This window comes from Malus domestica, chromosome 11, assembly GCF_042453785.1.
Source record: "Malus domestica chromosome 11, GDT2T_hap1".
Classification (NCBI taxonomy): Eukaryota; Viridiplantae; Streptophyta; class Magnoliopsida; order Rosales; family Rosaceae; genus Malus; species Malus domestica.
In genome coordinates, this window is record NC_091671.1 from 7674701 (window position 1) to 7701276 (window position 26576).

The window sequence follows — 26576 nt, forward strand, 5'->3', positions numbered from 1 at the left end:
CAAATGATAGCAACCGCTTCACATTTACATATATATATATATATAACATATGTATTTTTTTTCTCTTTTTTTTTTGTACAAAGAAATTGTAATAGCATCAAAAACTTTTAATTAAATCTTTATTCCTTATTTTGGTGTGACTGAACTCAAATTTTGAATATTCGAGCTGCCTACGTACCCCTCCAAAGAAGAGATCAAGTCGTAACGTAGTTCAAATACATACATATTTTTGGTATTTTCTTTTTGTGCCGTTTGCAGTTTTAACTCATGCAGGCAAGGAGTGTTGGTGTCGTTTGCAGTTTCAACTCGTGCAGACAAGGAGCATTTGGTGTCGTGTTGCAGTTTCAGCTCGTGCAGGCAAGGAGCGTTGATGTTGCCTTTTATGCTCGTGCAGACCAGGAGCGTTGGTGTTGCCTTTTTATGCTCGTGCAGACCAGGAGCGTTGTGCCATGCAGTTTAGGCTCGTGCAGGCAAGGAGTCTTGTGTCCTACAGTTTAGGCTCGTGCGGACAAGGAGCTATTGGTGTTGCCTTATATGCTCGTACAGACCAGGAGCATTGGTGTTGCCTTTTATGCTTGTGCAGACCAGGAGCGTTGGTGTTGCCTTTTATGCTCGTGCAGACCAGGAGCGTTGTGCCATGCAGTTTAGGCTCGTGCAGGCAAGAAGCCATTGGTGTTGCCTTTTATGCTCGTACAGACCAGGAGCATTGGTGTTGCCTTTTATGCTTGTGCAGACCAGGAGCGTTGGTGTTGCCTTTTATGCTCGTGCAGACCAGGAGCGTTGTGCCATGCAGTTTAGGCTCGTGCAGGCAAGAAGCCATTGGTGTTGCCTTTTATGCTCGTACAGACCAGGAGCATTGGTGTTGCCTTTTATGCTCGTGCAGACCAGGAGCATTGGTGTTGCCTTTTATGCTCGTGCAGACCAGGAGCGTTGGTGTTGCCTTTTATGCTCGTGCAGACCAGGAGCGTTGGTGTTGCCTTTTATGCTCGTGCAGACCAGGAGCGTTGTGCCATGCAGTTTAGGCTCGTGCAGGCAAGGAGCCTTGTGTCATACAGTTTAGGCTCGTGCGGACAAGGAGCTTTGGTTCGTCCAGTTTAGGCTCATGCGAACAAGGAGCATTTGTTCGTCAAGCGATCTGAGAGAGTCGTTCCTCGCAATCTTCGTAGCAAGGAGCCTTGACCGAGTGATTGAAGAAGTCTTCGGGTAAGAAGTCGCGCATCGTGATGGCAACGGACGATCTTTGTGTCGCAATTTCATCATATTCAACACGTTCACGTTGCTTTGAAGGTTGACAAGAGCTGCTTTGCCCCCTTTCCGATTGGCGGACTTGTGGAGGAGACGTATGCTTCTTGTGCAATTTCTTAGGAGTGACTTGAGTCCATCCTTCAATTTTGCTTATCTTGGAGGATGCCCCCAGCGGTTGAGGTGAAAACTTCGAGTCGGAAGAGTCAGAAGTGATGGTGGTATAGTTTGACTTCACCACATCGTCAAGATCTAGCTCGATGATTCCTTTTTGAGCCAGCTTCATGATAAGATCTTTCAGCACGAAGCACTTTTCTGTCGGATGACTGATGAAGCGGTGGAATTTACAGTACCTTGGACTGTCGGTGCGATTCATCTCTTCTGGCCGTTTGCACTCAGGCAAGCCGATCACCTTCTTTTCCAGCAAGTCTTCTAACATGGCAACCACATCAGAGTCGGGGAATGGATAAGTTTTCTCCTCGAGCTCCTTCAAAGTGCGTCTACGCATCTCTTGATCACGAAAGCCTTCGGCTTGAATCGCCTTGCCTCGTGTGGAGATTTTGACAGGAGATGTGTTGACCGTCATCGCTTCCTTGGTGGGTTTCCATGCAGCCTTTTCCACCTTTGTCTCAAGAACTTTATCATTCTTGTAGTTGGCGATTGGTTCCTTCTTCCCATGATGGGCGATGCTCAACTCCATATCATGGGCGCGAGTGGCCAATTCCTCGAAGGTCCGTGGTTTAATGCCTTGAAGGATGTATTGCAAACCCCATTGCATGCCTTGGATGCACATCTCGATTGAAGAGGTTTCCGAGAGCCTGTCTTTACAGTCGAGGCTTAGAGTGCGCCATCTGTTGATGTAGTCAATGACTGGCTCGTCTTTCCACTGCTTTGTGCTCGTTAGCTCTAGCATGCTCACAGTGCGGCGGGTGCTATAGAAGCGGTTGAGGAATTCCCGCTCTAATTGTTCCCAGCTGTTGATGGACTCAGGCTCTAGGTCTGTGTACCACTCAAAGGCGTTTCCTTTCAGCGAGCGCACAAACTGCTTGGCGAGGTAATCCCCTTCGGTTCCTGCGTTGTTGCAAGTTTCAACGAAGTGGGCAACGTGCTGTTTCGGGTTTCCCTTTCCATCAAATTGCATGAACTTTGGTGGTTGATAACCCATCGGCATCCTTAAGGCGTCGATCTTCTTTGAATACGGCTTTGAGTACAACCCGGAGGTATTTGAGCTCCCTTCGTACTGTGCCTTGATGGTGTTGGTGATCATCTCTTGCAGCTGCTGGATAGAAAGAGATCCCATGAGTGCCGCTGCTTGGTCTGGCTCCGGCTTCGCATCGTTTTTCTCCACCTGAGACTCATCTTCTTCGTCATCTCTTCTTTTTAGTGGATCATTCTCTGGGTCGGGTTTATCGCCGTCCTGCGCCTCTAGTCGATTGACGAGTGCTGCAATTTGCAAGTCTTTTTCTTCCACAGTTCGGGTTAGCCTTGCGATTGCTTCATTCATTTGAGCCAGTTGTTCTTCAACGGAGGTAACGCCGATAGTCATGACTTGTGCGACCAATAGACGTGACTTTCCTTTAGACATCCAGGATGCTGATGAAGAATGCGTTGGCTGCTTTGGGATGTCATCTTGTGCGCCCCAACATCGTGCTTCGGTGCCCCCAGTGAGGTCAGGTTGATGACATACTCACACCTTGGATGCTCCCCTTGCTCTTTTAGCGGCACCAATTTTGAAGTGGCATGTTGAAGAGCGGTTGTGGCGCCAATGGATTGTTCGTTTGCAGCAGAAGTGCTTAGGATCCTTCCCTCAGTGGTTGCAAGAACGGCTTGTCCCTTGCTTGATGCCATTGACTTTGAGGTGTGCTTGGATTCCTTGAACGGAGAAAGAGATGAGAGGTAGAGATTGTCCCACTGGGCGTGCCAATTTGTGAACACGGAAAATTCCTGAAACGAAAGAGACAAGAACAACGTGCACAAACAAATATTTGTATTTTTTGATGGTTTTGGGTTACAATCTCTCTCTAATTTGATCCTCTGATTCGATCTCCGTAAGGTGTTGATTGATATTTCGTTGATCCAATGGCCGTCAAGGTTTGATCTTGGATGAACTGTTGGAAGTTTCTTCAAAGGGCCGTGGGCTTGATCTTTGGAGGTGGATTTGAGCGGATCTTCAAGGAGCCGTTGGGGCTTGATCTTGAGGATGAATGTTTCTTCAAGGGCCGTTTGAGGCTTGATCTTGAATAACGGTGATGAGCGGATCTTCAAGGGCGTTTGGGCTTGATCTTGAAGAACAGTGATGAACGGATCTTCAAGGGGCGTTTGGGCTTGATCTTGAAGAACAGTGATGAACGGATCTTCAAGGGCTTTTGGGCTTGATCTTGAAGAACAGTTGGATGTGTGGATTTGTCGACGTTGTTGATCCAAAGGGCCGTTGGGGCTTGATCTTGGATGAACAGATGATGAACGATGGTGCTTTATTCAAGGGCCGTCGAGGCTTGATCTTGAATTGGTGGATGGTTGATCTAAGGGCCGTCGGGGCTTGATCTTGGAAGAACGATGAACGAAGAACGAAGAACACTTTCTTCAAGGGCCGTCGGGGCTTGATCTTGAATTGGTGGATGATTGTTGATCCAAAGGGCCGTTGGGCTTGATCTTGGAAGAACGATGAACGAAGAACACTTTCTTCAAGGGCCGTCGGGGCTTGATCTTGGAAGAACGATGAACGAAGAACGAAGAAGGCTTTCTTGATTCTTCGGGAACGTGGATGCTTGAGAACTTCGGAGTTTCAGAGCTTCAGAGCTTCAAGGTGTAATATCAATTCCCTCTTAAATGAATGAAATGGGCTTATATTTATAGAATTTTCCAAGGCCTAATTTTGAATATAATATCCCGGATGAAATAAGTCGTTTCTGCCAGGTGTTGACACGTGTCCTATTTGATGACTTTTCCAACTCATTTCAATTTTCGTTGAGTCACACGCTACGTGTAAAATTTATGTAATACATGAGCGTTGACACTTTGATTTATCGGTCAACATTTATTTACCGAAATTTCGATGTCTACAGTCGTTCAGCGGCAAAATTGAAAATGATAGCAGAGAATAGCCGGAGAGATCGAAAACTGAGAGAGATTAAATGGGGAAAGGCTTCCGTTAGCGGCAAAATTGAAAATTCATTTTGATTGGATTGGTTTAGTGTTGGGTTTTGTCCTGATACATTATTACATGGCTTTTGGTTTACATTTAAAATTTTCAAGTTTTTTTTATTAGTTCCCTTATTACCAATGAAGAACCGAAAGCTCATATCTGAAATTCCCGAACCGTTCAGTAGCCCAAACCAAACCAATCCCGAAAGTTTCAATATGGGAATCAGGCTCCCCTTTCCACACGTACACGTCATTGGCACCCTACTCGGATTTAGGTTTGTATGACAATGATTAGGTTTTCTTTTATTATCACTTTTCTTACTTGAGATTATATGTGTATTTCAACATATAGCAGTACAATAGATTTTCTTTTGCTCCATGTGCTTATGTCTATGTAGATAGAGATAGCAATTAGTGTGGTTCAAGCATTAGGAGCAGTATTTTACTCTCAAAGGACTTCGTTTGGAGGTGTTCAAGGAAAAGTGAAGTCTTCCAAGTGACAAATTTCTTTGTTATTAGAATTTCTTTGTTATTAGATGCCTATTTGGTATTTCATGTGTAGTTTGATATTGAACTTAGCTTTGTTCAACTTGTAATACATTTTGACAATATGATTATTTATAAAAATTTGTATTATAGTAAATGTGTAATTTTGTCGATTCTTTTATTAAAATTAAAATAAATGTAAATTATTGTATGCAAAATCAGCAGTAATTGTTGATGCTAGTCTTCAATTACGATGTACAGCGTATGCCGTAATTGCTTTCACAGTATTACGACACTCAACAAATGATGTATCAAATATAAATTACGGCACACATGTATGCCATAATTGTTTTTGCAGTATTACGACACTTATCAAATGTCATATCAAATATAAATTACGGCATACAGGTATGCCGTAATTGTTTTTCGCAGTATTACGACACTTCATTAACACCGTATCTAATACCAATTAAGGCATGCACGGCATGCCTTAAAGAGCATTTACGACTTGTTTTGCTTAAATTATTCACGGCTACTAGAGAACGTCGTATTTGACAAAACATCTTTTACGACATGGGCTTTTACTACTTGGGGGCTTATACCATGAATAACCGTTTACGGCGCTCTTTATGCGCCGCAAAAGACCAATTCTTTTGTAGTGTCATATGAGTAGCTATTATAATCAAAATTATCAATTATCTTCAATTCGTGATCCAATAATTCTCATATGCATGCGCATATAAATGTCATGCTTTGGTACAATGCCTCTCCAGTGCTTGCATTGTCACTTCTAGGACACACATCTTAAGAATTCGACCATAATCTCCTATAGAGTGTTATTTTCAATGTGTGTGTGTGTGTGCGTGTGCGCATGTGTCATGCTCTAGGGATGCATCAGATTAGTTTACGTCACTTATGAGACAATGATGTGTGTGTGTGGGCGCGCGCGCGTGTGTCATTCTCTAGGGATGCAACAGATTAGTTTACATCACTTATGAGACAATGATCTGTGTATATATATATGTGTGTGTGTGTGTGTGTGTGTGTGTGATGCTCTAGGCATGCAGTAGATTAGTTTACGTCACTTATGAGACAAGGATGTATAAACACTAATTCACGACATTCTTGAACTGTCATTTCTCCCCCTAACGGTGTGAAAATTGTCTAGCCAAAGTTACAATATGCAAAACTTCGGTAAATATATATGAGTTCAAATTAAAATAATTGACTTGAATTCCAATTTTAATGGATGAACCATCTATGTGTACACACTATTCTAAAAATCCCCGCTTAGGCACTAGACGACTGGCCACCACCCTGATTAATAATGCCTAGGAGTTTGAAAATTAAGAAAGGGCTCCCAGACCGCCTAGGCACCTGCCTAAACCCTTCTAGACACCTATCTAGGTTGCAACTCGCTTAGATAGAAAATAGATAACTTTCGTTTTGCATTTTATTGTTTTCAATAAATTGTAATAGACTTATTGAATACTTAAATAAACACACATTATATGTTTGCTTCCCATGTTTTCATTATTTTCCAATGCTTCGTAATATATATGTCATTCTATTTTCTATTCATAAACTATATATATTTTAAGTGTAAACATACACTTATTTACTCGAAATACAATATATTTACTTAAATCCGCCTAGTCCACCTAGGCACCTAGGCGCTAGGCCTCATCCCGCCTCCTGACTAGCGTCTAACATCTTTTAGAACCTTGTGTACACAATTACTCGTTGGTTGGAAAATTAACCTCAATTGAACTGATCATGATGATGCATGCAGTCAAGAGTATATATCGCCCAAGCAAAAATTATCAAAGAATAAAGGGTAATTACACAAAACTACATCAACTATGTGTTGAACCACAATCTCATGCCTCATGTTTTAAAAATTACAATGTCATGTCTCATCTTACAAATTTGTTGCAATGTCACACCTTTGTTAGTTTTTTTTATCTATTTTTCTCTTAAAAATCGACGTGACTTGAGGCCGGACCCACTCCCTAGCTCAATTGGATTATAAAAATAATAAAATATTATAAATTAAAAAAAAAAATCATTTAAATATTTTTGGGTAAAGTACAAAAAAATACTTCAACTATTAATGTCACGACACTTTCATACCTCATCTTTAGAATTTGTGCAAATGTCATAGCTCCGTCAGTTTTTTTGTTAATTTTTCTATTAAGTGTTGACGTGGCTACATGCAGGATCCACTCACTAATAATTAAATATATTTTTAATAATTAAAATTTTAAAAAATAATTTTTTTTTAAACTCTCTCTCTCTCTCTCTCTCTCTCCCTCTCTCTCCCTCTCTCTTCCCATTTTTAATAGAAAGTCGTCCCTCCCCCTCTCTCTCTTCCCTATTTTTCTGCAACCCAGAAAGAAGAAGAAGAAAAAGAAAAAAAAAAAAAAAAAAAAACCCAAACCAAACCCAATTCGTCCCCCCTCCCCCCCACCACAAACCCAACCCCCTGCAACCCAAAAAGAAGAAGGAAGAAGAAGAAGAAGAAGAAAAGAAAAAAAAAACCCAACCTGCCCCCCAACCCAGAAAAAAGAAGGAGGAAGAAGAAGAAAAAAAAAATGGAAACGTCCGTCCCCCCCCCCCCACCCAACCTGCAGAAGAAGAAGAAGAAGAAGAGAGAAGGAAAAAAAGGACACCCAGTTCGTCCATCCCCCCCCCCCACCCTCTTCCCTCCACATCCATTTCCCCCATTTTCTCCGCACCCAAGTTCTCAACCTTCGAAGGTTTCCCGATTCCACCTTAACGAGATCTGGGTTTTTTTTTTTTTTTTTTTGGGGTTGCAGGTAGTGGGTGTGAGGTTGGGTGCAGAGGGTGGGTGGGAAGGTGGGGAGGTTGGGTGTGGAGAGTGAGTGCAGGGAGAAGAGGGGGTGGGGAGCGAGGAAGACAAATATTTTTTTTTCTCTTCTTTTTTCTGGGTTGAAGTTGCAGGAAGGGGGAAAAAGAAGAAGATGGGGAGAAGAGAGAGAAGGGGGGAGGGGACGAACTGATTGTGGGTTTTTTTTTTAACTTTTCTTTATTATTTTAATATTTAAAAAATATTAAATGATTTTTTTTAGTTTTTAATAAATTTTTAATAGAAAATAGGCCCCGGATCAAGCCACGTCAGTACTTAACAGAAAAATTAACAAAAAAACTGACGGATATATGACATTGGCACAAATTCTAAAGATGAGGTATAATATTGTCAATTTTAAAAGATGAGGTATGAAAGTGTCGTGACACCAATAGTTGAGGTAGTTTTTTGTACTTTACCCAATATTTTTATAAAAATTGTTGGATCACCCCCTACAAACCCATCAGCCCTTATTCCCGAGTCGACTCGTCTCGACCACGGGCCTATCCTCGAATTCGTCTCCTTCATTTCATTATCTCACCTGAATAATCTCATCACCCCACCGTTGTCGGTGTCGACCTCTGATCCCACTCGTTACTTGCAAATCCTCTCGCACCTTTCAAAGTAACCAACACAACCTTTTTGTTGAGTGTTTATCAAAGCCCAATTAGATGTAATAATATATGTTCTGGGATTCACACATCATCGCCCATTACACTCAAATCAGTCAAATTGAAAACCACAAATCTCATCCATGATTAATTGGAGTTCGAATGTGCATTAATGATCTTTTTCAGAAATTTAAAAAGGCAAATTGATGATGCAGATCTGAATCTTGAATGGAAAGAAAAAGAATTGACTGGGTTTCATGGCCGAGTGAGAGAAGACGAAGAACCAACAAGACAAGGTGTTTTCTCTCCTCCTTCACCACATTCCGCACAATCTCTACTGCTGCACCTCATCGTTTTCTCCAAATGCCAGATCACCGGCGTTAAAATCCTGAGAATTCCACAGTTCGACCTGCCATGAACGACAACCAAATAGCGTGAACTCTGGGTGGATCCTATTCGTGACACCGAGAGCAGTGGAAGTTTGCCGTAAACTTACCTGGGAAAGCTCGCTTACGAAAAGGGTCGGTGCAGATATGCAGATCACAGCAGACACATGGGTTTGTTGGATTGGTCTAGGGAGAGAGTGTGGTGATTGGTGGGTGAGAGCGGCGGTTGGTTTTGGTTTTGACAGTGAAGGAATGATTGTTGGGGGAGACTGATAGACTGGGAAAGAAGGGTGAAGGTGATGGGTTTGAGGAGGAGGGGAAGGGTGTCAAGTAGTCGATAGCCGGCACTTATATCTTACATCAAATCTTTATGATAATGAATCCTGAACGAAATTGCACTAAAGCTAGGTCGTCACCCGTAAGTGGCGCACTGTGTGGCCTGAGCACAGTGATAAGTGAATAAGGATCGTTGTATCTCCATTGGTACCCGAATGCAGTGTTAAATGAGCAAGGGGGCCATAAAAACTTTTTTTTGAACGGCTCAACTCAAAGTTGTTTGGAAGCATCTGCTCCTATCAACTTTACACATGACACGCAAATGAAGTACTTTGACCTAAAAAAGCTAGGATAAGAGGGTAGAGTTCAAGAGAGTAGAATGCGTTTAAGAACGTGGAATATAGGAACCCTAACGGGAAAATCTATGGAAGTAGTGGAAGTTATGGTGAGGAGAAGGATAAGCATTACGTGCCTACAAGAAACTAAGTTGGTTGGTCTTAAAGTAAAGGATCTCGAAAACTCAGGTTTTAAACTTTGGTATTTAGGCACAAATAGAACGAGAAATGGTGTTGGCATCATCTTGGACAAGATCTTGACATAAGATGTTGTAAATGTCAATAGGGTAGGAGATAGAATTATGGCAATCAAGATTATAATAGGACAAGAACTCATCAATGTGATTAGTGCGTACGCACCTCAAGTAGGGTTGGATACGAGTTTGAAAGAGAAATTTTGGGAAGACCTTGGAGACTTGGTGCAAGGAATCACTCAGACAGAGAAGGTATTTATAGGAGGAGATTTAAATGGACATGTGGGCAATGAGATAAGCAACTGTGGAGGTTTTCATGGTGGCCATGGTTTTGGGGAAAGAAATGAGGATGGGGAAGCCATCTTGGATTTAGCAATGGCATACGATCTCTTCTTAGCCAACACATTCTTTAAGAAGAGAAAAGAACATGTGATCACCTACAAGAGCGGGTTGTCAAAAACACAAATAAATTTTTTTCTAATGAGGAAAAGGGATCGTATAACTTTTAAAAATTGTAACGTTATACCGTGAGAGAGCTTGGCTAATCAACATCGCTTATTGGTAATGGATATACATATCAAAAGAGAGAGAAAAAAAACAAGACCTTGAAGTGCCCAAGGACTAAATGGTGGAATCTAAAAGGAGGAAAACAAGCTATTTTTAAAAAGAAAATAATCACCCAATTCATTTGCGATAGAGAGGGGGAAGCTAGCCAAATGTGGGATTTCATGGCTAGTTGTATCCGAAAAGTAGCAAAAGGGGTATTATGAGAGTCTAAAGGTTTTGCTCCATACCAAAAGGAATCTTGGTGGAGGAATGAGGAGGTACCGACAAAGGTTAAGGCTAAGAAGGAATGTTGTAAAGCCTTATACAAGGATATGACTGATGAAAACAATGAAAAGTATAGAATAGCAAAGAATGAGGCAAAGAAAGCTGTGAGAAAAGCTAAGCTAGCAACTTTTGACGATATCTGTAAGCAACTAGATACCAAAGAGGGAGAGTTGGATATCTATAAACTAGCTAGAGCAAGGGTAAAGAAGACAAGGGACCTAAACCAAGTGAGGTGTATCAAGGATGAGAATGGAAAAGTTCTTGTTACAGAGAACGCAGTTAAAGACAGATGGAGAGGTTATATTCATAATCTTTTCAATGAAGGACATGAAAATAGTACTTCTTTGGGGGAGTTGAGTAACTCAGAAGAGTGTAGAAACTACTCATTTTACCGCCAAAATAGGAAGGAAGAAGTGGTTGTAGCATTGAAAAAGATGAAGCATGGAAAAGCAATAGGCCCAGATGATATACCGATCGAAGTGTGGAAAGTTTTGGGAGAGACAAGTATATCATGACTCACAAACCTTTTCAATAGGATTTTGAAAATGAAGAAGGTGCCAAATGAGTGACAAAAGAGCACTTTGGTGCCTATCTACAAGAATAAGGGCGACATACAAAATTGCATGAACTACAAGGGTATTAAGTTAATGAGTCATACAATGAATTAAGTTAATGAGTCATACAATGAAGCTCTGGGAGAGAGTAATTGAGCATAGACTAAGGCAAGAGACACGGGTCTCAGACAACCAATTCGGGTTCATGCCAGGGCACTCAACCATGGAGGTAATCTATCTCTTACAAAGATCAATGGAAAGATATAGAGATATGAAAAAGGATTTCCACATGGTTTTTATAGATTTGGAAAAGGCGTATGATAGTGTCCCAAGAGACATTCTTAGAGGATTTTAGAGAAGAAATGAGTACGAGTTGCATATATCCAAGCTATAAAAGATATGTATGATGGAGTAAGGATTGTCGTAAGAACTCACGAATGACAAACTGAAAACTTCCCCATAATTGTAGGGTTACATCAAGGCTCATCTTTAAGTCCTTACCTTTTTGCATTAGTAATGGATGAGTTAATGACACATATTCAAGATGATATTCCTTGGTGTATGCTTTTCGCAGACGATATAGTGTTGATAGATGAAACTCGAGAATGAGTAAATGTGAAGCTTAACCTTTGGAGAGAAGTGTTAGAATCTAAAGGTCTTCGCCTAAGTCGGTCAAAGACAGAGTATATGGAGTAACGGAGGCTCAAATGAGTTAGGGGTGAGGATTGAAAATCAGGAAGTGTCAAATAGCGACTGTTTTCGCTACCTATGATCTATATTGCAAAAGAAATGAGAGTTGGATGAAGACCTCAACCATAGAATACAAGCTGGATAGATGAAATGGAAGAGTGTATCTGGCGTGTTACGTGACTGCCATATGCCACTAAAGCTCAAGGAAAATTTTTATAGGATAACAATAACGCCGGCAATACTTTATGGCACGGAATGTTAGGTGGTGAAGCATCAACACATACATAAAATGGGTGTGGCGAAGATAAGAATGCTTCGTTGGATGTGTGGGCACGCGAGAAATGATAAGATTAGGAATGAGGATATCTAAGGCAAAGTAGGAGTAGCCAAAATTGAAGGAAATATGAGAGAAAATCGGTTACGGTGGTTTGGACATGTGAAACGAAAGTCTACTGACGCTCCAGTTTGATGATGCGATTACAGGACAGAGGTTCAAGGCCGAAGGGGTAGAGGAAGATCTAGGAAGACTTTGGAAGAGACTCTAAGAAAAGACTTAGAGTACTTGGATCTAACGAAAGAAGTGACACAGGACCGAGCACAATGACGTTTTATGATTCATATAGCCGACCCCACTTAGTGGGAAAAGGCTTTGTTGTTGTTGTTAATTTTTTTAATATTTAATTAGTTTTTTAATCCAATTGGGCTAGGAAGTGGGCCCCATCTCAAGCCACATCAACAGAGAAATAGAGAAAAAAACTAACGAAGATGTGACATTGCAACAAATTCATAAGATGAGATATGACATTGTAATTTTTAAAATATGAGGTATGAGATTGTAGTTTAATCCATAGTTGAGGTAGTTTTGTGTGGTCTAACAACACATCTGGTACTTCTGATTTCCTGAAAAGTATATGACGACTGATCCTTCCTATCCTTGAACGATATATTTTAGAGATTTAATCGCATGAAAGGCTATATTCGGAGAGCCTAACACGAGTGATATGACTTAAACCAACCAAGTTTAGTCATGACTTTGTATTTTTAGGCATCAACACTTGATATAGAGGATACGGTTGAAATGATAAAAGAACAATTGAAAAGAAACATCAAGCCCAATGAATTTCCTCCAGAAAGAACTTCTCATAAAAGAGGATGCCCAACTTAAAAGCCATAATTCTCTAGTGTTACCCATGGGTCATGAAAGAGCCTAAATAAAAGCCTAAACAAACCAAATTTTGAGGTCCAAATTTTGGAAGACAAAGAAAAGTGAAAGTCAAATTAGGGTGATTGAATTGGGCTTTTTGAGGGATTATTTTTAACAAATTCAGGAGTGTTATAAATAGGCAAAAGTAAAGAAATAACCTTTGGTAAGAACGAGGACGAAGTAGTACAAAATATCACACTGACAAAAGTATTGCAGATATTAGAAAATGAGGGATACTGAGAGTATTATATTTCTTCCTTTTCTCTTCTTAATGTTCTAATTCATTGAACAACCGAAGTGTTTTATTTATAGAGTCACCTCAACGAAAACTTACAAAACTTACTATTCACATGTGATACTTTACTATACACATTACTATACACATGTGATACTTTACTATACACATTACTATACACATGTGGGCAACCCACTATTTACAACACTCCCCCTTGGATGCCCACATATCAATATCAGTTGCCTCGTTAAAACCTTGCCTGGAAAAACCTAGTGGGAAAAAAAATCATAGCAAAGGAAAAAGAGTACAACTTTACCTGGATGGTGTTGAGCATGCTTATGTTGCCTCGTTAAAACCTTGATAGGAAAAACCCAATGGGAAAAAATCCTAATCGAAGGAAAAAGAGTACAACATGCATGTATCATGGATGCTCTCCTGAACTGTATTTCCCCCTGATTCCGCATTCTTCAAATTTGTAAGCCCACATAATCCGATTCCCTGCACTAACTTCTAAAATGTGCACTTTGGTAGAGATTTGGTGAACAAATCTGCTAAATTTTCATTGGAACGGATTTATCTGACTTCAATAACTTTACTCTTCTGAAGTTCATGTGCACTGGAAAATCTTGGAGATATGTGTTTAGTCTTATCACCTTTGATGAATCTTTCCTTCATCTGGGCGACACAAGCTGCATTATCTTCATGGATGACAGTTAGAGTGTCTGTCTTTGAAGGTAGACCACATGAATTCCGGATGTGATGGATCATTGATCTTAACCAAGAACATTCACAACTTGCTTCATGTAAAACAATTATTTCCGAGTGATTGGAAGATAGATCATTGATCGCCATGAAATTGCAGTATCTCCATTAGTGAACACATATCCATTTTGTGAGCGGGCTTTATGCTGATCGGAGAGAAAACCAGCATCTGTGTATCCAACAAGGATCTATTCATTTGTGGGCTTGTCTGAGTAGAAGAGACCCATATCTGTTGTCCCACGAAGGTATCGTAGAACATCTTTGACTCTCTTCTAATGACAAATTGTTGGAGCAAAGTTGTACCTGGCTAACAAGTTAACTGAAAAAGCTATATCTGGTCTAGTACATTGTGCTAAATATAATAAAGCACCTATTACGCTCAAGTATGGTACTTCTGGACCAATGACCAGTTCATCATCTTCTTTTAGACGGAATTGATCTTTCTTAATGTTTAAAGAACGAATGACCATTGAGGTGTTAAGTGGATAAGTCCAGTCCATGCCAAATCGCTTCAGTATCTTTTCAATGTAAGCTGATTGATGGACCAAAATTCCATTAGCACAATGCTCGATCTGCAGGCTGAGACAATATTTTGTTTTCCCAAGGTCTTTCATTTCAAATTCGCTTTTCAGATATTCAGCAGTTTTATTGAGCTCTTCAGGGGTTCCAATTAGGTTCATATCATCGACGTATACTGCCACTATAGCAAATCCAGTATTTGATTTCTTAATGAACACACAAGGGCGGATGACATTGTTGGCATATCCTTCTTTAATCAAATACTCACTGAGACGATTATACCACATTCGCCCAGATTGTTTCAGCCCATACAGTGATCGCCTTAATTTGATTGAGAACATACCTCGTGGTTTGTTAGTTGCTTTAGGCAACTTAAGTCCTTCTGGGACTTTCATATATATATCAGTATCTAATTCTCCATATAGATACGCGGTGATGACATCCATAAGTCGCATGTCAAGTTTTTCTGAAATCACCAAACTTATTAAGTAACGGAACGTAATTGCGTCCATTACAGAAGAGTATGTCTCTTCATAATCAATTACAGGTCTTTATGAAAAACCTTGTGCAACGAGTCATGTTTTATATCTTGTAATCTCGTTTTTCTCGTTGCGTTTCCTTGTGAATACCCATTTGTAACCTACGGGGTTCACACTAGGCGGGGTTTGGACTACTGGTCCAAAAACACTTCGTCTTTCCAAGGAATTTAATTCTGCCTGGATTGCATTTTTCCACTTAGGCCAATCTTGTCTCTGTCTTCATTCATCAACATAGCGAGGCTCAATAACATCACTTAATATAATTTCAGTGGCTATTGCAAATGCAAATATGTCGTTAATGATTATTTTATTTTGATCCCACAATTCATTAGTACATGCATAATTTATGGATATTTCTTTGCTTTCATGTACTTCTGTCTCTTCAGGGACAAGTGTCTCATCAAGGACATTTTCTTTTTCTGGAAGTACAGAATCATAAATTGTGGATTTATCATTCATTTTCTTTTCATGAATGATTTCATTTGGGTTCAACTGTACCCTCATATTTTTCTTTCGATAGGCTGAATCTTTTGAACCTGGAGGTCTACCACGCTTCAGGCGTGCACTAGATGAATCATTCACTGCCACTTTATTTTATCCAACAGGGACATCAATTCTTGCTGGTGCGTTTGCAGCTGGTATATGTGACTGTGTCACTTTTGAAGCATCATTAAATGCATCTGGCATTTGATTAGCAATACCATGAAGATGAACGATCCTTTTCACTTCATTTTCACATTGAGTGCTTCGTGGATCAAAATGAGATAAGGTGGGAACAACCCATGTTAGCTCTTGCCGTTCTTCTGGAACGGTCTTTTCTCCCCCTAACGACGGGAAAATTGTCTCATCAAAATGACAATCAGCAAAACGAGCTGTAAACATTCACCAGTCAAAGGTTCCAAATATCTAATGATAGATGGTGAATCAAAACCCACATGAATTCCCAGTTTGCGCTGAGGTCCCATTTTAGTTCGTTATGGCGGTGCAATAGGCACATAAACAACACAACCAAAAACTCGTAAGTGTGAAATGTTTGGCTGATGTCCAAACACAAGTTGTATTGATGAACATTGGTGGTTGGCTATGGGTCTCAATCTAACCAATGATGCATCATGTAATATGGCATGTCCCCATGCAGAGACTGACAATTTCGTTTTCAGGAGCAGAGTGCGGGCAATTAATTGAAGCCGCTTGATAAATGCCTCTGCTAAACCATTTTAAGTATGGACATGAGGAACATGGTGTTCAACATCAATGCCCAATGCCATACAGTAATCATCAAAGGTTTGAGATGTAAATTCGCCAGCGTTATAATGGGATGATCTGGGAACTGTGCTCGCAACTTAATTATCTGAGCAAAAAGTCTCGCAAAAGCTACATTTTGAGTAGACAATAGGCAAACATGTGACCATCGGGTAGATGCATCAACCAAAACCATAAAATATTGAAATGGTCCACAAGGTGGTTGAATAGGTCCACAAATATCCCCTTGAATTCTTTGCAAAAATGATGGGGATTCTTCATCAATCTTTAGTTGTGATGGTCTAATTACCAACTTCTCTTGGGAACAAGCCTTGCAAGGGTTATCATTTGAGACATCAATGTGTCTGCTCAATAATGGATGTCCATTAGAATTGGTAATGATTCTACGTATCATGGTAGATCCTGGATGACCTAGACGGTCATGCCAAAGCATGTTAACCTTTGAATCAATGAACTTCTGGTTCATGACAGTATATGCCTCAACTGTCTTTATGTATGTATAATACAATACACTCGATAAACCATACAAATTCTCCAATATACGCTTCTGGATATCATTGGAGGTAATGCATAAATATTCCACATTTTCTACACTTTTCGTTTCAATGTGGTATCCATTTAAACGTATGTCTTTAAAATTCAACAAATTTCGAATGGATCAAGTAGCATATAATGCATTCTTTATGGACAATATTGTTCCATTTGGTAACATAATCTGGGCTTTTCCTGAGCCTTCAATTATATCTGATTGCCCTGATATTGTTGTTACCTTTACTTTTGCAAGTACCAAATTCGAGAAATACTTTCGATCTCGAAGTATTGAATGCGTGGTTGCGCTGTCTGCAAGACAAAAGTCTCCGTCATTGCTCTTGTTTTGAGAATAACCATAATTTTTATCCATGTTCTCTGAGTAAAGAAAAAGCAGTTTATTCATACTGGAATACTACTTTTATTGAATTGAAAATGCGAGCATTAAACCACAACTACAAATAACAAGAGTACATTAAACATAAATAATTCAATCGAACCCATAAACTTCATTCCCTCTTTCATTAATAAAGTTTGTAGCATCCAAGTGGGTTGTGTTTAACTGTCCTGATAAATTGGTCACTGAATCAGGAGTTTTCATTGGTTGAGCCTGGTCGAAGAAATTGATCTCGACACCCTTCTCCTTACAATAGGCTTGATACAGCTCCACCAGATGCTTTGGGGTGCGACAAGTACGCGCCCAATGTCCGTTGCCACCACACCTATGGCAAACTCCTTCAGGATTTCTAGGAGTGTTCATATGAGTTTTTCCTTTCTGGCGATTTGCATTTTTAAAGCTCGGGCCTAGATTATACCTTGGAACTTGGTTGTGAAACTGGACACCATGGTTCTTGCCTTTCCCTTTCCACCGGCCTTGCTTGTGGTCACGTCCTCGTTTGTAATTATTACCATAGGAGAATATGGTATTCCTTTCAAGGGAAGCAACATTCACTTCTGGGAACGATGCTGATCCAATAGTTTGGGAATTATGGTTTTTCCATCAGGAGCTCATTGTTCTGTTCAGCTACCAGGAGCACAGATATCAACTGGTTGTATTTAGTAAAGCCTCATGCTCTATAATGCTGCTGTAGGAGCATGTTAGAGGCGTGGAATGTGCTGAAAGTCTTTTCCAATAACATATCATCAGTAATAGTATCCCCACAGAGTTTCATCTGAGAGGTAATTCTGAACAACGCCGAATTTTACTCAGCCACTGACTTGAAATCCTGGATCCTTAGGTGAGTCCAGTCATAGCGAGCTCTTGGAAAAATCACCGTTGTCTGATGATTGTATCTGTTTCTCAATGTCTTCCAAAGGGCTAACGGATCTTCAACCATTAAGTACTCGCTCTTTAGTGCCTCATCAAGATGGCGATGAATAAAAATCATGGCCTTCACCCGATTTTGAGAGGCTGAGCTGCTCTCTTCCCTGATGGTATTTCCAAGATTTGCTACTTCCAAATGGATCTTGGTATCCAGTACCCAGGTAAGGTAATTATTCCCAATAATGTCCAGGGCAGCAAAATCAAGCTTTGCCAAGTTTGCCATTTTCTTTTCTAAAATAAAAATGAGTTGTGTAAGAACTTGCAATAATATGTGTTCTGGAGGAATATATTGTTAGAACTTCTGGTTCTTACAAATTTTTTATCTTCAGGCCAAAATGATAAGTACTTGAAACTTCAAGCTCGAGATTTACATGATTAATGAGAAGGGCAATTGTACTGCACCATTCTCATCGAAACAAGTATAGGATGGGCGATTATCCCGTACTACCTTAAACAGCAAGAAAATTTAAATATGTAGAGTAAGGTGGACGCTTATACCGCACCACCTGAAATTGCGATAAAATTTAAATATGCAAAGCAGGGTGGACGATTATACCGCACCACCTGAAATTGCGATAAAATTTAAATATGCAAAGCAGAGTGGGTGATTATTCCACACCACCTAAAATTGCGATAAAATTAAATAGCAGGTAAATTTAAATATGCAGGATAGGGTGGGCGATTATACCGCTCCACTTAAAATTTGCAGTAAAATTAGATCTGCAGTTCACGATAGGTGATGATATCGCACCATTTTGAATTGCATAAATAAACATTGGGTTAGTAGTCAAGAGTTACACCGAACAAAAAATCAAAGATAGAAGTAAACGTGTTATGAATAGGCAAAAGTAGAGAAATAACCTTTGGTAAGAACGAGTACGAAGTGGTGCAAAATATCACACTGACAAAAGTATTGCAGATATTAGAAAATGAGGGATACTGAGAGTATTATATTTCTTCATTTTCTCTTCTTAATGTTCTAATTCATTGAACAACCGAAGTGCTCTATTTATAGAGCCACCTCAATGAAAACTTACTATTCACATTTTATACTTTACTATACACATGTGGGCAACCCACTATTTACAACAAGGAGAGAATTTTAAACGATTGTCCGATAGTGTATTCAATTAAGATATAAGGGTACAAAATTTCTATTGGTTTCATATCTTTTGTTTACCAACACTAAAAGAATGAATAAATAAGGTGATTTCACATGAATTTTGGCATGAAATACCTCAAAATTCAAGGTATCCCATTAACATTAACATGGAAGAAAGTGTTTATCTGATACCCAATCCTTCTCATCCCTAATCCTTCATATTCATATTCCTTATTATACTCGTATCATACAAGAACATGCCATTAGAAGAGTTATAAAATTTTAGATGTATTCAATTAGGAATTATTTTTTTAATACATTCGATATTAACTACACTAAGGGGGTGGAGGACTGGGCTAAACTCAGTTAATAGTTTTAGTTAAAAAATTTCCTTTGCCGAAAATAAAATCTAAAACATCTCAATTACAAATGAAGAGAAAACTACTATTGATTTTAAAAGAAAGGATCAACCAAGCAGCTATTTGTCTTATGCTTCCACGTGGCAAATACCTAGGGCTGAGACGATGCCAGTTGGTTCTTATTAGGATGACTTAATCTAATTGTCAGCTTCGTTTTTCTCATTTATGTGAGTACTAATTACATTATAACAGATGAAACCATATTACCAGGGTGGACTCTGTTGTCGGGCTTCGGCGGACTTGCTCATAAGATTGATCAAATTATATCTCTACATTCAAAGTCTTACCAAGACTTTGGCTGTCGAATGGCAATATATTTATAACACTACAGATACCATTTGGCTGCAGCCTGTTCGGCCGAAACCCTAGCAAAGACGCCACAAGTGATAAACAAATGTTGAAATGGAAAAGTTGGAATCAATCAAACGTTAAAGTGGTGATGTTTAGACAAGTTTGTCATTGTCAATGAGAATTCTCTTAATACAATTATGGCATACAATTAATCATTATTCATTGATAACACATGCATGCATGTTTTAATTTTATTCAAGAATTCAAATTTGGCACCATTCCAATTAAGGCTGGAAAAAATTATCAAAATACCCGAACTTGACCCGAAAAATCTCAAACCCGAACATTCCCAAAACTCAGTACGGAAATCGGGACATGATCACCGATTTTTGGAAAACTGAATTTTTTTTGTTTGATTTTGGTTAGTTTTTCTTCTTCCTGAATTGTTTGGTTTCGGTTTTCTATTGGGTTACTGAACCGAAATCAGCCCTAAGTCTAATATTAAAAAGAGACGTATCATTAAAATTCAAATTTTAATATTAAGAAGAGACCTATCACTAGATCAAAAATTAGTTAATATGTTTGTACACATGCATGCATGATCATTTATGATGTTGTCAATAATATGTATAGATGTGTAATTTTTGCAAATAATTTAGGCGTACAGAAAGAGGTCATTAATATCTCATGTCACAATTGCTATAAAAATAACCCCTTTTGTTCTCTTTATAATCTCGAAGAGCAAGATCTTATATAATTTGAACTATCAAGTATCAACTGCTAAACAACAACACCACACCACACCCCCCCCCCCCCTCCCCCAAAAAATGGAACTTATTTTTAGCAATAACTTTTTGCCATGATCGATATAACAAGAAAACAAAGAACCAGACTGAAGTCATCATATCAAGTTGATTCAAAATCATCTGTACGTGAATTATTTATCAATATGTGTCGATTGTCTAACAGTTGTTATCACTTCATCCCAAATAGAAAAAGGGAAAGTGAAGAAAGAAAAAAATACATTACATATACATGGATTATATATTAGTATATACTAGCGTTTTGATTTTATATGTGTTCTAGATTCTCTATATATTAATATATGTTGTAATTTAAAGCATATGTGATTAATTAGTTCCACCATGAAACACCAGAAGGCAAAACAAGTTGGAAATAAATATAAAAGAAAAGATACAAACTAATTTTGTTGGTTTCTTTAAACGTATCCAAACATATAATAAATACACCATAATATACCAAAAACCAATAGAGAAGTGATATTTATAAATTAAGACCAAAATATACTAAATTAGAGAGTAACCAGTCTAGTTTAATTGACTAAGTTTTGAATTTTTTTTTTTTTTTGTCCTTGGTACAATTAAAATTCATAGCATGCTATGACTATATAAAGAAATTAACGGAAAGTGCTATTCACACACCTAATTTTATCACCCACACACATTTGTTATTTTTTTGTCATTGATCGTCTTCAAATCATTCGATCTAACAGTTAAAATTTGAGAAGAGTGTGTAAGAAATAAAAACAGATGTGTAGATAGCACTACCCAAATTAAATTGTTTAGAGCATGGTACGTAATTTCCAGGTTATTAATATCTAGAATGCAGGCCTTCCTTCTCTCCCAAAATTAATATATAATTCTTCACTACCAACAAGTTGACCCATCTCTCAACCTCTCTCTCTCCCTTTCTGTATCTCTCTCTTCTCTCTTTTTCAGTTAATTGTTTGGTTTTGGCAATGGAGTCTAATCAGGCAAATCAAGAAAATTCAGACCAGGTGATGACATCGGATGATCAACAACAAGAAGGTGCAAGCAAACAAGCAGCAAAGTCGTATGAATGCAATTTTTGTAAAAGAGGGTTTTCTAATGCACAAGCTTTAGGAGGGCACATGAACATTCACCGAAAAGACAAAGCCAAGCTCAAGCAAGTCTCCTCATCTAATACTGTTGAAACTAAACACCAACACCAACACCAACAACAACAAAAACTTTTGGACATCCCAAAGATGCCATCCTCGTACTCTCCAATACTCCCTACCATCAATTCTTTGCAACACGATAAGCCTATTGGTCATGATATTGATAGAAGCACAACAAGGGCACCATGGCCTTGGTTTCTCGATGAAGAAAGCGACACAACCATCCAACAACTCCCACTATTTTCTCAAACACCATCACATAACATACATCATCAAAATCCAGGTATACCACAAGTTCATGGGGATCAAAGTGAAAAGAGTTTGCAGTTATCAGGTTCGCAGTTAGACCTTGAGCTTAGACTAGGACCTGAGCCTCAAAATTCATCGTCATCAACGGAAAATACTACAAGAAAGTTCTTTTGATGAGTCTGAATTTACTCTATTTCAATCCCGGTATCGTTAATCTCTTTCATGTTTATACATTTTAACTCATTTATTAATTTATATTGTTGATTCATAATTTATGGGCGTTGTGTATAGAATTTCACATTTGAATTCGTACATAATTAACCTTTTGTTGGGAAGGGTTCAATTTGACAGTTCAAATCTTCAATATAAAGAAAATCTGAAAATTTTCCAGATTTTATATATTTCTGAGTTTCAAAGCGCATGCACCTTGACTGAATTATATACATTATTTAGCCTTAAGGATCGATCAAGCAACTGAAACTAGTGATTCGGTGAAGAGAATTATAAAACTCCCTTTTAGTGATTGATAGACCGTGTTTATAAATACCTTGAATCAGTATGCAAGGAAAAATGAAAAAGCTATATGCCTTTGTTGTGTAGAACTTAGGGTTTACAAATGTCCGATGTTGCTGAAGACATTTGACATAACCCTAGCCAGATACATGTAGCCAAGGCTTATGCGCGCTTTATGATTGCGCACATCTCATGACTTGCCAATTCGTACTTCCACAAGCTACTCGCTGTCCCATTAATTCTCGTTTTTTGTACAGGAGGGGAGGAGATATAGGAAGAGTTAATTCCATGATCTTCAAATTAAGCAAAAGGATGCATATTAAGAGAAAGACCGAGTTGGTGCTTTGGATGTGAAAAAATTAGTCATATGCTTAGTAATGTAGCCGATATTAGTATCTAATGCATGGACTAATTAATTTGATTATGTCTGTCGTAAGTTTTTCCGATTTTCTTTTTCTTGGCCCATACATATCAAATACTACATTGTGCAAATAATGTTGTCAATATATATGGTGTAATTAAAATACTCAGCATCTTATGTCTGAACACCCTTCTTTCTCTCTCACTCTCTCTCTCTCTATACATGTGTGTGTACTTATATACATTTTGAGATGTTAATTTTTTTACGATTAATCATTTTAATTGGCAAGCATATTAGCAATTTGTACGTGTGTGTGTCCATTAACTTGAAAAATAGTGTTTGAATAAGACTTCGTTATATTTTACTGGAAGAGCAGTATAGGTACATGTACACTTTGGCTTCAGTATATAGATCTTATGATCAAGCCATATTTGGGATCCATTCAATCTGTTCACGCCTAATGTACATCTACATTGTATCTAGAATAAGAAAGATCACAAAAATAATTACAAGGGTAGTTGAACCCCAATATTTCAACAAATTAGCATGAATATGTTCTTATAGTACGATTACAAAGGACTTACTATCTGCAATTGATTACCATTGCTCTTTGAATTGGTATTGTTATTTTGATTTTAACTTTTACAAGGGACTCCCAACTCTGTTTTCTTCTTCCTTGTTTTTTTTTTTTTTAACGTTGTTTTGAAAACATCTCCACGGGTTAGTATATCTGATTTAACTCATTTATTGATGTATCATACCAAAAAAAAAATCTCTATTATTGATAGGAATCGATATAATTATTCATTACTAAGCATACATAGCTATATATATATAAGTTTCCACAAACGTTTTTTCGTTATTAATTATGTTTAATCATTATTAAAGTATCTCAACCCATAGTACTCAATTAACTTACTACTACGAATATTCGTAGGCGTTTATTATCAGGTTAGATAATCTGCATTGTAAAAGGAGTTTAATTTCAATGCCTTTACGTAGTACATTGAACTGGCTTGTCATACATTGTTTTTCTTTAATTTTTCTTCCTCTATTTTGGTTAGCACTTGTTAAAAGGAAAATTTCAATCAATATCAATAATTATTGTACAATTTCTTTTGCTCACTCACTAAATGGAGTGTATACTTCTGCACAAATCTCACAATTCAAAGGATCTAATAACTCCATGTAATATGTAAGAAGAGCAGGTAAGAATTGGGATAAGAAGAGCATGTAAGAATTGGGATAAGAAGAGCATGAAAAGCCAGTATCTGGTTGTCTGATAAATGAATTCTTGATATTGGTCATCATAGTATTAGGAAATATGCTCACATAAGCTTTTTACAAATCTAGAAAAGTACTAAGCATGCTGTAAACACGTTTTATTAGTGTCTTTGGTGGAAATAAAAAAGTTCTATTTTGTATTGAAGAATTTGTAAAATTTTATATCCTATGTTGACATGGAGAGATACTTAGGAAAGTATCAAGAACGAATCAAGGCAAAAGTGACATGAGAAATAGGTTGAGATTCCACCCTAAATCAAGAATAATGTTAGTTTTAACATATTTTTATAGCTAATCCACAACAGGAAAGTAGTCAAACTCCTTACAAAGACATATGCAAAGTTCTTTAATAACTTTTCAGTGGTGGACAACACTTAACATCTTTACATGCCTCTTCACTTATAACAAAATTATTGATCCTAATAAGTGAGCAATTTTAACTAAATGAGTACATGCAAACCATGGCCTTCAAATGTGCATAAACATATGCTCTCTAATCTTATAAAGAAAGTTGATGTTTCACACTAAAATTAACGCATATAATGGCCCTTAACTTTCTCAACACTCCACGCCCTCACTTACGCATATAATGGCCCTTAACTTTCTCAACACTCCACGCCCTCACTTTGCCATGATATTAGTCAATAGTCGAGCACTTATCCTGCATCTATTTTGATAGTCCATACTTTATTTTCCCCCATATCTACAGTCGTATAGTGTGTATATATGCTATATATATATTTTTATTGTTGCAAGCACTATTAAACTATGCTATATATTATTGTTACAATTTAATAATGCAATGTCATGAGAGAAACTTATATGTAGTAGTGTATTATTAAATCAAGATGTTGTGATAGTAAAACCGTTTCTTGTAAATCTTTCTCCTAAACTTAATCTTGTTGTGCTCGACGCTAATAGAAAATAGTACACAGTTTATATCACACATATACATATAGCACATATATAGTGTATATAATTCAAGAACAAATAGAACAAGAGAAAAAAACAAAAGTTCATCAGCGTCATATTTGACTTTAAGTTATCAAAGCAAAGGGCATCCTATTATATGTTAGAGTTAGAATCAGATGATGAAATAATATATGGCTGATAAATAGACAAATATAAAATATGGAAGAGTAAGAAGTACAAAAAACAACAACAATAAAAATATGTGTAAGCCATTTAACAGTCTCCGTTTGTCTCCTAATAGCTCTTGGAAGAAGGAACCAAATTTTAGAGAGATGATGTTAGCTGAATGTCATAATTAACCCCCTTGACAAGCAAACTATAGTAATTTGTTGTGAGGTCACTTTTTTGTTGATATCTCTACGAATTTAAAGTAAAAACACAAACTATATGGAACCATGGAGGCTCGAGCTAACCTATTAACTTCAACTTCCTGACTTGAATATTTTTTCAAGTTTTAGGAGCAATGAGTTTGGTTTAATTTCTTAACGAGTAGTACAAGAGGCACCGACGTATAACTTTTTATTCACAACAAATGTGACTGAGTGCTCTGAACCTAATTTTTGGGGTTAGGGTTTCAACGGAGTATGAACTTTTTCAGTTTATTTAATTTGTTTTTGACTGAGTTCATGGAAAATATAGTGTCGGAGATAAGTTGATATTCAAAAGTTGGGATAAATAGTTGGACTCTACTTACTGTTTATGAGTAAATCAAGATTAATAGGGGAGGGGTGAGTCTCGAACCTAAAATGCATGAGTGGAAACCCTATTGAAATATCCTACATCGATCGTATCTCTGAGAACAAAAGAGTTTAAATATCCTAAACCTCACTCCAACTAATACTCTACACTTAACGGATTGTGTAGATGGTAATATCAAGTTGGAGAGAATATCAGTGTTGCTGGAAGTAAGCCTTCTGCTTGTCTATCTACTAATTCTACATTGTACCAGAGCCAGGAAGCGAGCCCATATTGCCACGTGATGGGTAGGTCCCCTTGGCTCCACGTGTATGGTGAGTTCCCTTGGCTCCACTTGGTCGTCGATGCATGGATCTCCCACGTGTGACCCACTAATTGGGTCCCACGTGAGAGGGCGTGTTGAAATATCTCACATCGACCGTATTTATGAGAAAATAAGAGTTTAAATATCTTCATCTCACTACAACTAATATTGAGACCTTTCGTGATAAAACCCCACACCTGATGAATTGTACAAGTGGTAATTATCAAGTTGAGGATAATATCAGTGTTGTTGGAAGTGGGTCTTTGGTCCGTCTCTCTGATAATTCTACAAACCCAACACCATATCCACTAGGATATTACACAAAATGTGTTGTTAATATACGTCACCACGTGTATTCCAAGTTTTGAACTTGATCCGGAATCATATGATAGGTGTTTTGAATCATTTTATTAGTGTTTCAATTCGATTTTGTGTTTTAAGCGGACCGCAT

At 38.1% G+C, this 26576-nt stretch overlaps 2 protein-coding genes and 1 pseudogene across 2 annotated transcripts; 2 read left to right on the forward strand and 1 right to left on the reverse strand.

Moving 5' to 3' along the window:
- The first annotated feature begins 5205 nt into the window (after window positions 1–5205).
- On the forward strand, window positions 5206–10889 carry LOC139189408 (uncharacterized; annotated as a pseudogene).
- A 6981-nt stretch (window positions 10890–17870) lies between these two features.
- Window positions 17871–18215, reverse strand: LOC139189409 (uncharacterized). The gene has a single exon (XM_070808357.1). The coding sequence runs from the start codon at window positions 18213–18215 to the stop codon at window positions 17871–17873; it is 345 nt and encodes a 114-aa protein (XP_070664458.1).
- Window positions 18216–21563: 3348 nt separating this feature from the next.
- Window positions 21564–22169, forward strand: LOC103447504 (transcriptional regulator TAC1). Its single transcript, XM_008386701.3, has one exon. It carries the CDS (start codon window positions 21564–21566, stop codon window positions 22167–22169), a length of 606 nt encoding a protein of 201 aa, XP_008384923.3.
- The last annotated feature ends 4407 nt before the right edge of the window (window positions 22170–26576 follow it).

Bases quoted from the DNA above. Each gene is read 5' to 3' on its own strand.
- LOC103447504 (XM_008386701.3), top strand. From the start codon at position 21,564: ATGGAGTCTAATCAGGCAAATCAAGAAAATTCAGACCAGGTGATGACA.
- LOC139189409 (XM_070808357.1), bottom strand. From the start codon at position 18,215: ATGGCAAACTTGGCAAAGCTTGATTTTGCTGCCCTGGACATTATTGGG.